Source organism: Zootoca vivipara, chromosome 15, assembly GCF_965207765.1.
Source record: "Zootoca vivipara chromosome 15, rZooViv2.hap1.1, whole genome shotgun sequence".
Taxonomy (NCBI): domain Eukaryota; kingdom Metazoa; phylum Chordata; class Lepidosauria; order Squamata; family Lacertidae; genus Zootoca; species Zootoca vivipara.
Window position 1 is genome coordinate 34,345,990 of NC_142598.1, and position 12,873 is coordinate 34,358,862.

General features: G+C 42.1%; 1 protein-coding gene across 6 annotated transcripts in view; it reads right to left on the minus strand.

Annotated features, from left to right (window-relative positions):
* Positions 1-610: 610 nt before the first annotated feature.
* The window catches only part of KDM4C (lysine demethylase 4C), a 209,774-nt gene continuing 197,511 nt past the window's right edge, over positions 611-12,873 (minus strand). For all 6 annotated transcript variants that reach the window (XM_035140870.3, XM_088659061.1, XM_035140866.3 and 3 more), the window contains 3 exons: positions 11,534-11,653; positions 6,125-6,217; positions 611-2,528 (listed from right to left, as the gene is read on the minus strand). In XM_035140870.3, coding sequence (XP_034996761.1) covers positions 2,352-2,528; positions 6,125-6,217; positions 11,534-11,653 — 390 coding nt within the window. In that variant the 3' untranslated portion in view covers positions 611-2,351. The remainder of the gene's footprint in view (positions 2,529-6,124; positions 6,218-11,533; positions 11,654-12,873) is intronic.

Sequence of the window (12,873 nt, forward strand, 5' to 3'; positions counted from 1 at the left end):
TGTCCAACCATCTCATTCTCTGTCGTCCCCTTCTCCTAGTGCCCTCCATCTTTCCCAATATCAGGGGCTATTCCAGGGAGTCTTCTCTTCTCATGAGGTGGCCAAAGTATTGGAGCCTCAACTTCAGGATCTGTCTTTCCAGTGAGCACTCAGGGCTGATTTCCTTCAGAATGGATAGGTTTGATCTTCTTACAGTCCATGGGACTCTCAGGAGTCTCCTCCAGCACCACAATTCAAAAGCATCAATTCTTCGGTGATCAGCCTTCTTTATGGTCCAGCTCTCACTTCCATACATCACTATGGATGTATCACTATGGCTACATCACTGTAGCCACTGCTGTAAATAGTAGTAGTAGTAGTAGTAATAATAATAATAATAATAATAATAATAATAATAATAATGCTCCAATTCCTGGGCAGAGGGTGGTGATAATGCTCCAATTCCTGGGCAGAGGGTGGTGGTTAAAGGAAACGTGACTGCTTTGTTGAGGCAGGAGCAAAACAGTAAAAGTAAAAGCAACTCCTGATTTCATCCGCTAGATGAATGCAGTGATGCGAACATTCCTACTATTGTTCATTCTAACTTGTTTCATGAAAGAAAAATATGAAGGACAGGATATAAATTTAATCAGTCAAATAACTTAATATTTATACAGTAATAAAGTAAATAAAGTAACTTAACATTTAAGATTCCTCAAGGACTCTGCTGGTTTTGTTGCGGCAGAGCATCACTGCTCATCTGGAATTCATACAATACAGAATTCGGGGAGTTTTATCCCTGTTGCAGCTGGTTGGAGATCTGTTGCTGGACCGACACCCATGGAAAAGATAACGTTTTGCAAAAGCTAAAGCTCGTTTAGGCTTTTTGCAATCCCAAAGCATACCTTGCAACGAGACTGTGAAAGCACACAAGCACATTCTGCTGTCTCTTGTGCAACCTGACAAGATTAACGCCGCAAGGCAAAGGAAAAACTAGAGGAAGGTCGTGCTTCAGTTATTAGTAATGACTATGTGTGAACTAAAGTCTGACCTAAATGCTATGCTGGGTGTGCTAAAAATTAAAAGTCTGACTGGTGTGCAGTTCCACACAGCCAAATCACGTTTAAACTGGCTCACTAGTGACTATGTGCGCAGCATTAGCCACATATCAGGACACTGTGGCATAACTATGCACTGCACTGCTGTGCTAATTGTACAGACAGATGTGTACAAGTGGTTTCTTATCTTATAAATTAAAAAATAAAACCATTTAAAGAAGGCACCAGCCACTTGTAATCCTCACTAGTAAGGTGTTTTTTAAAGTGTCATGTTTAAACTGGGCCTTATTTTGAACAAAGATGTATACTGACTAAGGGGTGTGTGTGTGTGTGTGTGTGTGTGTGTGTGTGTGTGTGTGTGTGTGTGATCCCTACAGATTACATTGCCACAACCCAACCTTAGTAGACAAAGGGACATCATTTTTTTTATTTCCAACACTATTACATTTGCAGACTATTATTTAAAAAGGGGAAGACCATATTATATTACTATATTACATTAGTTCAAATCTAGCCTGCCAAGCGAAGATATGTAAACTCTAATTTTACAAACACAATAAAAGACATTTCATTGTACAAATTGCTGTCGTCCCCACGGAGTATCGCGGGGGGGGGGGAATCTTTAAAAATAGATGCCAAAAATCTCTCTTTAAATATACACCCACAATCCGTTTCCTGAAGGTCTCCCTCTTTAGAAGCACCTTTCTCTTCTCTATTAAAACCTCCCCACCATCACATTTAAACAACCGAGTCCTGGCCAGACAGCACTGAAAGCACAGGAGGCATAAACAGGTACAGCAGGATTTGTAGATCTCAGTGCTGTTTATACCTTTTTTCTTTTTCTTTTTTTCTTTTTAGAAAAGCTTTGAATATATATATAGATGGTTGAACTCCCTTTTCCTTTTGTGGACAATGTACAGGTTGCAAATCTTGGACTTCAGAGGCTGAAGAAAGTTCCTCACCTAGATTGGTATAACTTCTCTTGTAACTGTCAGTGCAAGGCAAGACTAAAAGTTCTCCAATCTGTGGCACTGTGGGGTTCTTAGACATGTTATTGGACAGGGCCAATGTGACATCGATCGATCCTTGATGTGAATCAGACAGTCCTTGTTTAGCATATTAGTTAAGCAACACTCTCCTGTGCCCGAGATATTTTTAGATCAAACTCTCAGTATGTGTTTGAACCACAAGCTACATGTCAGACAAAAAGATGATAACTTGTCCCTTTTTTTAAAACCCCACATTTAGTAATTGCATCCCCTCTGCACACAAAGGAAAAGAGAGCAGGTGAGCAAAAGTTCACTTCTTCTTCTTTTATAATCCCTTCTGGCACTTCTTCTGGAACGAGGTTTTCAAGAAACTGCGGTATCCAGGGTCATCCACATACTCGTTCTTAAATCTGGAGCTCAATACCCTCTGCCTCTTCTTTTCTCCTTGTATAATATCGGCTCCATAGAATGTGTCTTCAAACCTCATATCAGAAGCTGTAGACTGAAAAGAGACAATCACTATGGGATATATTCCATACATAACAAAACACCACATAAATAGTTTTCCTACTCTGGTATAGTCTCTTCAAATAAACATAAATCTCAACAACCTCTTCAAGAGCATGAAAGTCTTTTTATTAGGGGCCACAGACCATCGTCAGTTCAAGTTATATACATTCATAAATCAATGCAGGCACTGAGTGGAGATTAATCTTCAAAGTTAATCAAGAGAAAGCACGTAAATCTCTAATGTGGATCAGCTTCCTGGTGTGTTTACAAACCATGGATGGAATGGACCTTCCAAGGGGCTGGATGTTTGAAAACAGATTGAATCATATGGGCTGGTTACACATAATTTGATAGGTTGGCAAGGGAAAAGCACCCATGGTGGGAAAGGTATGCATAAACCAAAATATTTTTGACATCTGCCAGAGAGGACATTGTTATTCAAACAGTGATTGGCCTTCTCCTTTCATCTGCCTGGCTCTCTTCACTTGTCTTGTTTGCAAGTAAGCCTTTACTCATATACAGTCGTACCTTGGTTCTCAAATGTAATCCGTTCCGGAAGTCTGTTCAACTTCCGAAATGTTCAGAAACTGAGTCGCGGCTTCCGATTGGTGCAGGCGCCCCAGAAACAATAGCCAACAGCCACATCAGATGTTAGGGCTTCCAAAAAATGTTTGAAAACTGGAACACTTACTTCCGGGTTTTCGGCGTTTGGGAGCCGATTTGTTTGTCAACTAAGCCGTTCGAGAACCAAGGTTCCACTGTATAGGCTTCTTTCATCATGGTCAGTCGAGCTGGTATAATTTTAGGAAGAGGTAACTTTGATATTGCCATTCTTAAGCAATCCTAGCCAATCTACTTCCAAGTGCAGCTGCCATCACTCTGCACATACTTTATAGTCTTGTGATAGCAGTGAAGGTGGAAATGGCCACTCAAGATCCAGGGTTTCAGTCCCTTGCTCTGGGTACAGTCAGGAAACAGTTCTCCAGAGTAGCATACTTTGCTAGGCTAGGTTAGAAAACAGTCTTACTGACTTCTCGTCAAAAGATTTTCATGATGAATAGGGCATTATCAAAGCCAGATGCCAAGAGATGTCTGGATACTAGGGTATTCCCGGATTTCAGGGAGCATTATAACAATATCATTAACTCCCCTGAAAAGTTAACATTATTACAGACAGAAGTAAAAATGATCTATAAAGCTATCACGATTTCTAATAAATGGCAGAAATCTACTATACCTGCAGTGCTATTCTACGTTAAATGCAACAATAAAACAGATTTATGGAACATCTAGTTAATTATAAAGCCCATTATGAATACTCTATAAAACAATAAGTAATAATGGGCCATTTTCCTCGACATAATTTTTGCTTTTAAAAAAAATAATCAATCCACTGTTCTTACCAATTAAGTTATTTATTGTACTGTTCAAGAACCATCTTTCTCATGTATGCTGCTAGGTACGTGTTGGAGCTACAAACTCTGTTTCATGATTCTGATTCTGAAACTTGTAGACTAGAAATATCTCCAGTTAAGGCATGATAGAGACCTTTCTGGTCTACCAGGGCATCTTCCAAAGTGCCTACAGGTGGACAATATGTTAGGGAAGAGTCTTAGAGCTCATTGATCGGAAAGAAACAACCCACGACCCTGGGCTCAGGTGTAACTCTAAGCCAGACCATGGCTTGTTTCCTGGGATCAGCAGTGGAGGAGCGAAGCACAATGTACCAGCATGCTGCATATTCACATTTAAACCGAAACGTAGTTTTAACAATAGTTTAAAGTGACATGACAAGTCAGTGAAAAGAAGGCAGCTTGTAGTTTGAATGTAGGCAGACAGCCAAAGATGAGAGTTTAGCTGTGATTTTTGGGTGGAACCGCAGAGAGGCTACAACAGCTATCGTCTGGGAATCTGACTCAGGGGTAAAGAAATTTGCGGCTGCCTGATACAGAATGCTTTCACTCTATTTAACTCCGAGTAGGCTTGCTATGTATAAGACTGAATCAGGTAAGCGCTGGAGATGCAATGAGGTTGAGGGTAAGTTCTTTCATATGTGGTGGACCTATAAAGGGGCAAAAGAGTACTGGGAAATAATTCATAATGAATTGAAAAGAAATGTTTAAAAAAGTACTTTTCAAAACACACACACACACACACACACACACACACACACACACACACACACAACAGAGTCCTTTTTGTTGGGGATAATTTAGATGGAAATTCCCAGGTGTCAAAAAAAGGTTATTTATGTATGCCACTACTGCGGCCCGTGTTCTGTTAGCCCCAAAATGGAAAACGAGCAAGGTCCCAAATAAAGAAGAATGGCAACTTGAACTGATGGAATATGCACAGCTTCCGGACCTAATATATAGAATAAGAGAACAAGAAGAACATACGTTTGAAGAAGATTGGAAAATATATATTGAATATATGGGGGCAATTGTGTACACTTGAAAATGTTGGCAGCATTAAGATAAATTAAACAGTGTAAACAAGTTTTGATGGATGTAATAATGAAATACTGAACAGTTTAGTTTATGTAAAATATGCGGGGATTTATGATATGCAAAATGAACCATGGAAAGAGAAGACGGGAAGTCACTGACATTTTAAGGTTGTTTAAATGAATATTCTAAATTGTAAAACAGAAAATTTTCATAAAAATGATACAAAACAGAGTGCTTTTACCCTGCTCATATATTTGCAAATAAAGTGAACATTAGAAAGACACTGTAAGTCTCCAGTGCTCTCATAGTCAAAAGAAACTAAACCCTGTAGAGCTATGTCTGGAACTTCGGAGGAGGAGGAGGAAAACGAGGAGGAGGAGGAGGAGAGTTTGGATTTGATATCCCGCTTTATCACTACCCTAAGGAGTCTCAAAGTTGCTAACATTCTCCTTTCCCTTCCTCCCCCACAACAAACACTCTGTGAGGTGAGTGAGGCTGAGAGACTTCAGAGAAGTGTGACTAGCCCAAGGTCACCCAGCAGCTGCATGTGGAGTAGCGGGGAAGCGAACCCGGTTCACCAGATTACGAGTCCACCGCTCTTAACCACTACACAACACTGACTCCCAGTGTGGAGCATAAGAATGAAGAAAGGGTGTGATGGATCGGATCAGTGGATCTGGCCCAGCATTCTGTTTGCACAGTGCCCACCCAAGATGCCTGTTGGAAGCCTTCAAGCAGGATCTGAGCACAAGGGCATTCTCCCCTCCTGCAGTTTCCAGGAACTGGTATTCAGAAGCACTACCGCCTCTGACCAGGCAAGTAGGGAGCACACATGAATAATGTGGAAGAGGTAAGCAACATCAAGGTTGTTTTCCTGGGGTGGGTGAGTTCTTCCTGCTTTCACCGGAATGACCGGCTTGTGACAAGCTGCCACATAATAGCATCCAGGGATCTAGGGAAATGCTGTTTGCAGGCTGGATAAGGCTTGATCTTGAACATCTGACACGATGCCATGGGCAATGGTAAAGGAAATGCATAAGCACTGAATCTTTATAAAAAGCGGTGAGGCATTATAAAGAAATCCAGTCATCAACTTGTGGCATTTTGCCCAAATTTCAACGTGTTTGCCGGTACTTACAAATCGAGCCCGCACCCTTTTCGGCAGTTCTTCGTCAAGAGTGTAGATTTCTTCCCTTTTCGTTGCTATCTGAGAGCCATCTTCAAACTCCACCTATTTATAAAAATTAAAAAAAATACGGAGATTCTTCAGATTACAATTATCGGCATTATTTGAGGTTCTGTTACTGGTATGGGATAGCACAGGCAACAAAATATTTTCGCTGTTCAATGCTCATCTGCATGAAATTCATGCACAGCCACTCCCTCAATAAAATGACTTACTTTACAAGGTTGCCCAAGGACTGACTCTTAACCTTCTTCTTCTTTCTTTAAGTTAACAGATGCTCAGAGCAGCTGCTGCTGAATTTTAAAGCCCCCCCCCCAGCAATTTCCTTAAAGAGTTAATAGCTCCTGGTAAGTGTGACTGCTTCTGCTCACATTGGAAAATGGGGCTACAAATGCCCCTGGGGCTGATGATGCGCCTTGTCTTTAAAAAAAAAAAAATCTGTATAATGCCACACTGTGCTTTTTCTACACTACTCTGTACTATTTTTATACACTGCCTGGGTATTTCTTTTTAATGTAGAGTGGTTTACAAATTTGGGGATAAATAAAAGCAAGGCAGCCAGCCATCCCCTCCCATCACATGACCCAGGGCCCAACTGGTTAATCTAATTTCCCAAGCGATAAGAATTAATCTTTCTGTTTTCAAGGTTGTGGAAGACTTATGTCAAAAGGAGGAAGGTATGAGTGATACTAAAGGAAATGCCAGTTAGCAGAATTATATTGAATCTGATGGAACTTCTTTTAAAATAGTCTGTTCAGAAGATGAAAAGCTTTATCATGCTTAGGTTTAGATCTAATCCAGTATGAACCCCTTTAGCAGAAAATGAGAAAGGGAAGGCAGCAAGGTGTGGGGAATGCTAAAAGACTCTGCTGCTGCCGTCAGTTGTGCCTTTCAAAAGATCCAAGTTACTTTTTTGACACCACTTTTCCAGTTCCAAGACATGGACGCCTGGTACTTCTAAATCTTTGTTCTTTGTGCTCTTGACCAAATGTGGCTGTTTATTTTTAAAGTTCAAAGTGCCCATTGAAACAAATGCATTGATAATGATCATGATTATTGTGAGGGGGAAACAGTACAGGGAGCCCCCTCCCATCTTGAGGAGCAGTTCATCCAATAGCAGCGGAGCTAGCGGGGAGGGGGAAGAGTCCAGTGGGGAAGGAGGAAGTAGGAGACAGGGCTCTGGCAGGATAGCAGAGCCTCTGTTGCACGTGAGAGAGGAAGAGAGAGCGGGGGAAAGGGGGGAGAAGGAAAACATGGAAAGGAGACCCTTTTTCCCTCCGGTTCCGGAATTACGCAGGAGGAAACGCGGAAAGAGATTTGGGGTGCCCAGACTCTTATGTTGGAAGAAAACACGGGAAGCGTCACTCCAGGGTTCTGGGTCAGACTGAGAACATGTACCCTGTACAGCTCTAGCACTGTAAATAGCCTGCACACAATAAAAGCATGAAAAGGCAACGGTCTGGAGAGTCGTTACTCTAGAGTAGTCGCAGCGCCTCCTCTGTGACAATAATGATTAATTCAAAGATTAAAAAAACTGCTTATGTACAGTAGGAATCCATACATCTTACTCAAATATGTCTAAAGGCTTCCTGACAGTATTAAAAGATTTTTGTTAGCCCAAACATTTTCAGGGTGGTGATATTAGTTCTACTGGTATATGTGTATATCACCATCCACTGCCTGATAGAGATGAGATGAATTGTAGTCCAACATCGATGTGTGTGTGTGTACAGGCTCCCATTACTGATAATCTTCTCTAAATCTAGGCATAATAGGCCACACAAAAGCAGTCAATGTTGTCTGGAGAAAACTACCATACAGTCCTATGCGGTTTCAGCTCTTCCAGAAGATTCGGCCGTGTGTCTGCCGCACCAGTTAATTAGAAACCAAATTCTATTCTGTGCTGGGAAAATATTTCCAACTTGTAGAGATCTAATGACAAGTAATGGCTCCTTTAAGTTATTCAATAGGGGTTTATGGCAGAGAGTGTCAATAGATCATCTCTAATGAGTCCAAATCTGAACTAGGCTTGAGTTGGCATAATGTAGACCACTCAGTTTGTCAATCACTGTCCATATTAATTTATATCAGCCCCAAGAGACAGACACACATAATAATAAAAACCACTACTGCAATAATATGCCAGTAACATTTGCTACTTAGTTCTCTCTATATGCTTTTCTTGCATCAGGACATCATAAATTAGCAGTTTAATTGGAATTGCTGGAAAGCATCTGATTAGGTACATGGGTAATTTAGTCATCTTCATAAGCTCACACATGCATATTAAAAAGGGACACACAAGCAAAATCATAAGACAATGTTTAGGGCTCGGGTTTCCACTTAAAAAACCGTGGCCTTTTTTATTATTACAGATATTCACAGATTTGCAACACTAAAACAGTGACCATGTTTTGATTTCCCATCACACTTCAGCATCTGTAAAAAGTGACATGGAAGTGCCGCCTAAATCTATACTAGCTCAGACCGAAGCTCTATCTATGCATGATTAAAATGAGCAGGAAGCTACACTGTGCCGAGTAGCTCCTCTCCCTAGTGCCATTGATAGAATGCAAATCTGAAAGGTTGAGATTTTGTGCATTCATGGTTCTGTGCAATCTGGAACCCCAAATGTTCAGGGAAGCCGAGACGTGCAAAGGCTCCTCCCTTCAGACTTTTGCATACTGTGTGCAGACACCAGGGTAAGGGGTTATTTGGTATGGAGCCACTTCCTGCTCATATGTTGGTGTTAATCACTGAGTTGCATCAGGGGCGTCTTACCCATAGAGGCTAGTGGTGTGGGGTGCCAAGTTCTGGAGGGCGCCAGGGAAGAAGTGGAAGCTGGATCAGCCCGGGATCAGCTCGCTGCCCTCGCCCACCTCCGCCATGCTACACCGAAGCAGCACCACGCCCAGAGCTTCCGTCTGCCATGGCCACCGTGGCACAAAGTGGCCAACTGAGCTGGGAGGCACCACATCCAGCCTCTGCCTCTTCCCCACCGGAGGAGCCGCCCTCCAGCTGCTGCCCACCTCCTCCAGCCCAACCGGCAGCGCCGTCCTCCCTAAATAAAGGTGGACAACTCTGGAAAATGGAGGGGGGGCGCCGGAGGGAGCTTTGCACCACGGCACCGGATATGCTTAAGACGGCCCTGAGTACTGTAATAGATCTGTGGTGCTAAATGTTTAGGTTTAGTACATATTAAGATTTAAACCTGTTATGTTATTCTGGGATGTGTTATAAGGCAGTCTCAAAGTGTCTTAGAAAGGGGTTTGTGGTGTTAAATTAGTGTTTATGTATAAAGACTGTGTGTCAGACTTTGAGAATGTAATCAAGGTCCATGTGTATCGGAATGTGTGTACCTACTTCTGAGCACCAGCAATTAGCATGTGAAGAGTTAATTAACCTATGTAAACGTCCTAAATGTGTACGTCTTTAAAGGTAAAGGGACCCCTGACCATTAGGTCCAGTCGTGACCGACTCTGGGGTTGCGTGCTCATCTCACATTATTGGCCGAGGGAGCCGGCGTACAGCTTCCAGGTCATGTGGCCAGCATGACAAAGCCGCTTCTGGCGAACCAGAGCAGCACATGGAAACGCCATTTACCTTCCCGCTGTAGCAGTCCCTATTTATCTACTTGCATTTTGACGTGCTTTCGAACTGCTAGGTTGGCAGGAGCTGGGACCGAGCAACGGGAGCTCACCCCGTCGCAGGGATTCAAACCGCCAACCTTCTGATCAGCAAGCCCTAGGCTCTGTGGTTTAACCCACAGCGTCACCTGTGTCTTTAATGTACGTCTTTAATCCTAGTCAATTAACAAGTGTTGATGAAGTCTGGGGAACTCCTTTGTTAGGTGAGGGGGGAGGATTAACCATCAGTATTTCAAAGCACCAAAAGAACTGACCATTAGAATGAGGAGGCATAGTTTTTTTCAGAGCAACAGAATGAGGAGAGATGCCTTAGACTCAAGTGTGGCACTGCTGTGAGGAACAAACCCCTCTTGAGATGATCATGCCAGTCTCTCACAAAAGCAGGCCTGGAACACTGGTGGGGTAAAAGCAGCTGACGGCAAGCTTGACAAAGAACACATCTGGCAAGGAAAAGGGTTCAGCACTTTCTTTACTGCTGCCAAAGATAATGGCGTCAGGTCTTTGTTACCCACAGCTGAAGGACATATTTTCTGGTGTGGGAACTGTAACGCATGAAGGTGTCCTAAGCAACACAAAGGTTTCCCCCACTCTTTCATTTCTCCTTTTCTCATCCTCCATACAGAAATGTCTCCACAACCCTACAAGAATGTTATGGTTTCTTAATTGAAACTGCTTTGTTTTGAAATGCCACCTGTCATATCATCTTTCTGCTTTTTCTAGCGCTTCTTTTTTGCCTGATCTTATTGTTAGAAGATAGGACACATGGTCCCAAGAAATGGGCAATTAGGGCTCTCATGTGACCTTGCAAAGGGCACTTAAATCCGACTAATAGTAAATACTGTAATTCTACTTCTAATAAGGCACATGTGCTTACCCTGAGTAACTGTTTTTAATGGTCACAGTTGTCAAGAACAATGGTTCATCTTACATCATCTAATTTCATGTATCTTAAAATGACTTTGCACCAACATTTCAAGTTATTTTCATTTCCCATCTGTTGAGGTATCCATACTAGTGCTTCATAGCATTTCTAATACAAGGTATCTGAAGTACACAGTTCAGGAGTTCTTGCCACAGCCTACTGCACGGCTGCCAATACCACTTTGAGGAATTCATCCCACCTGCTGCAGTTATGACTCGGGCTGGGGGTCAGCTGTAAGAGGCCAGGCACCACAAAAGACCAGGATAGGCGGCTTAAGTTTCAAATGTCATGATGCTCTTCTGAGCCTTGATTAATCTACAGCTGTTGAAGGGTATCTTAAGAACAGGGCTATTAAATTGGCCCACGGGCCTAGAAGTTTGAAACGAGGTGTTCTTCTTGTGAGCTGTAACTAAATGATGATCCTGACAAGGTTTCTCTGGAGATCTGACATCACTTTTACAAACATAGAATTGGGTTGAAACAAGTGATTCAGGCTTACTGGCCTCAGACATTTTCTGTATGACTAAGTCATCCCTCCCACCCTCCGACCACTGTAAGCAAGGCTGCCAGTTGTTCAAGCAGAGGTGAAGCTAGGGAATACTCTCATCCGGAGAGACACACAAATTGAACCTCAGGTACTGGGCCAAAACATCTTGCAGACTGTCAGTTGGCTATCCCTGTTAAATAAGTTTTCATCTAGCACAACCAACATAATACTGGCCATATAATGAGCACCGGAATCCGACAACCGAATGAAGGTTTTCAATTTACAGATCACTAAATGCAACTTACATTATGCATGTAAGCTACATTGGTTCCTAGATATTTTGCTCCATAAAGTTTTCCATCTGGCCATTTCACTTGAACGACTTCTCCCTCTGCAGGTGGGCCAAGCTTCAGGCAATCTCTGCTCTGGATCAAAACAAAACAAAGAGATATCCCATTATTAAACAGGGAGGTAGAAAGACTATGTATGAGTATGGCTCAGTCACGAAGGGAGTCTTCTTGCTGTTCTGTTAGCACACAGACAAAACATGTTCCTCCTCTATAAACCAAAGAGTCTTCCAAGCCCCCACCCCAATACACAAGAGCAATGTCAACGTAAAACGATGAATGGCACAAGCAGATTCTGATGATGATATGGGAAAATGTATCCCCAAAGAAAAGCCTTGCAATGCTCTTTACCAACACTTTCCCATCACTGCAGAGATCACAAAAGGTTAATGTTGTTAAGAGAAAATATTTTTCTATTTGCTCACTACCCAGTAGTCTATGTAGCACTCACTGAGCTCTACAAAGGTGGTGGGTGGAGGGATTTAAAATATTTTCTCTACTCTTATCCTTGCATGGTACTCAACTGTCAGCATCCGAAGGCAGAATCCTAGCCTTGTTGGTAAATGAATGCAGCTATTAAATGCAGAAATACAGCATGAGATAAACACTTAGTATAGCAGCTTTTGTTTGTGGAAATCAAAAGCAAATATAAACTAATACCACCCCCACCCCACCCCGAAAAAACCCTTAAAAATATATTTGAGTATTAGAAGGCAATAATAGCACAGATGTTCAGTTTGTTGGCAAATGGTGTAGAATTGAGAATGCATTTCCCAATTAAAACACTGGAAGACCACGGTCACTAACCCATTGTTTTCCATAACAATGGCGCGTTTTATTTTGTATTCTTCTAATACAAAACGAAGACTCACACTTGCAAGAGGGCAATGAAACAGGAGAGAAGAGAAATTATTTGCATTTAAGTGCTTCAGGATAATATACAAGTGTTGCCAGAAAATGATCTCAATCTCGATGGGAAAAATGCCACCCCTAGCTTTATTCAAACTGCCGGAGAACAGCTTTTACAGAAAAAAGAGAGCCATTTGTTAATGGCTCTTAAAGCTTTTGTAATCAGCGAGCATTCTTTCTCTTTGTGTGTGTTAAGTGTTGTAAACCCAGCTCCCTCTGGTGGTAGATTCAAGCAAGGCTAAAACGAGTGCTTGACTTATTTGGGCAATAAGGATCCTAGATGCCAACGACAACATTGCCTTGTATATGGACGCAGCCACAGGTTTCCCAGCCTAATAATCTTGCCTGAACAGCTGTACTTTCCATCCCACTGATACTATTGCATGTGC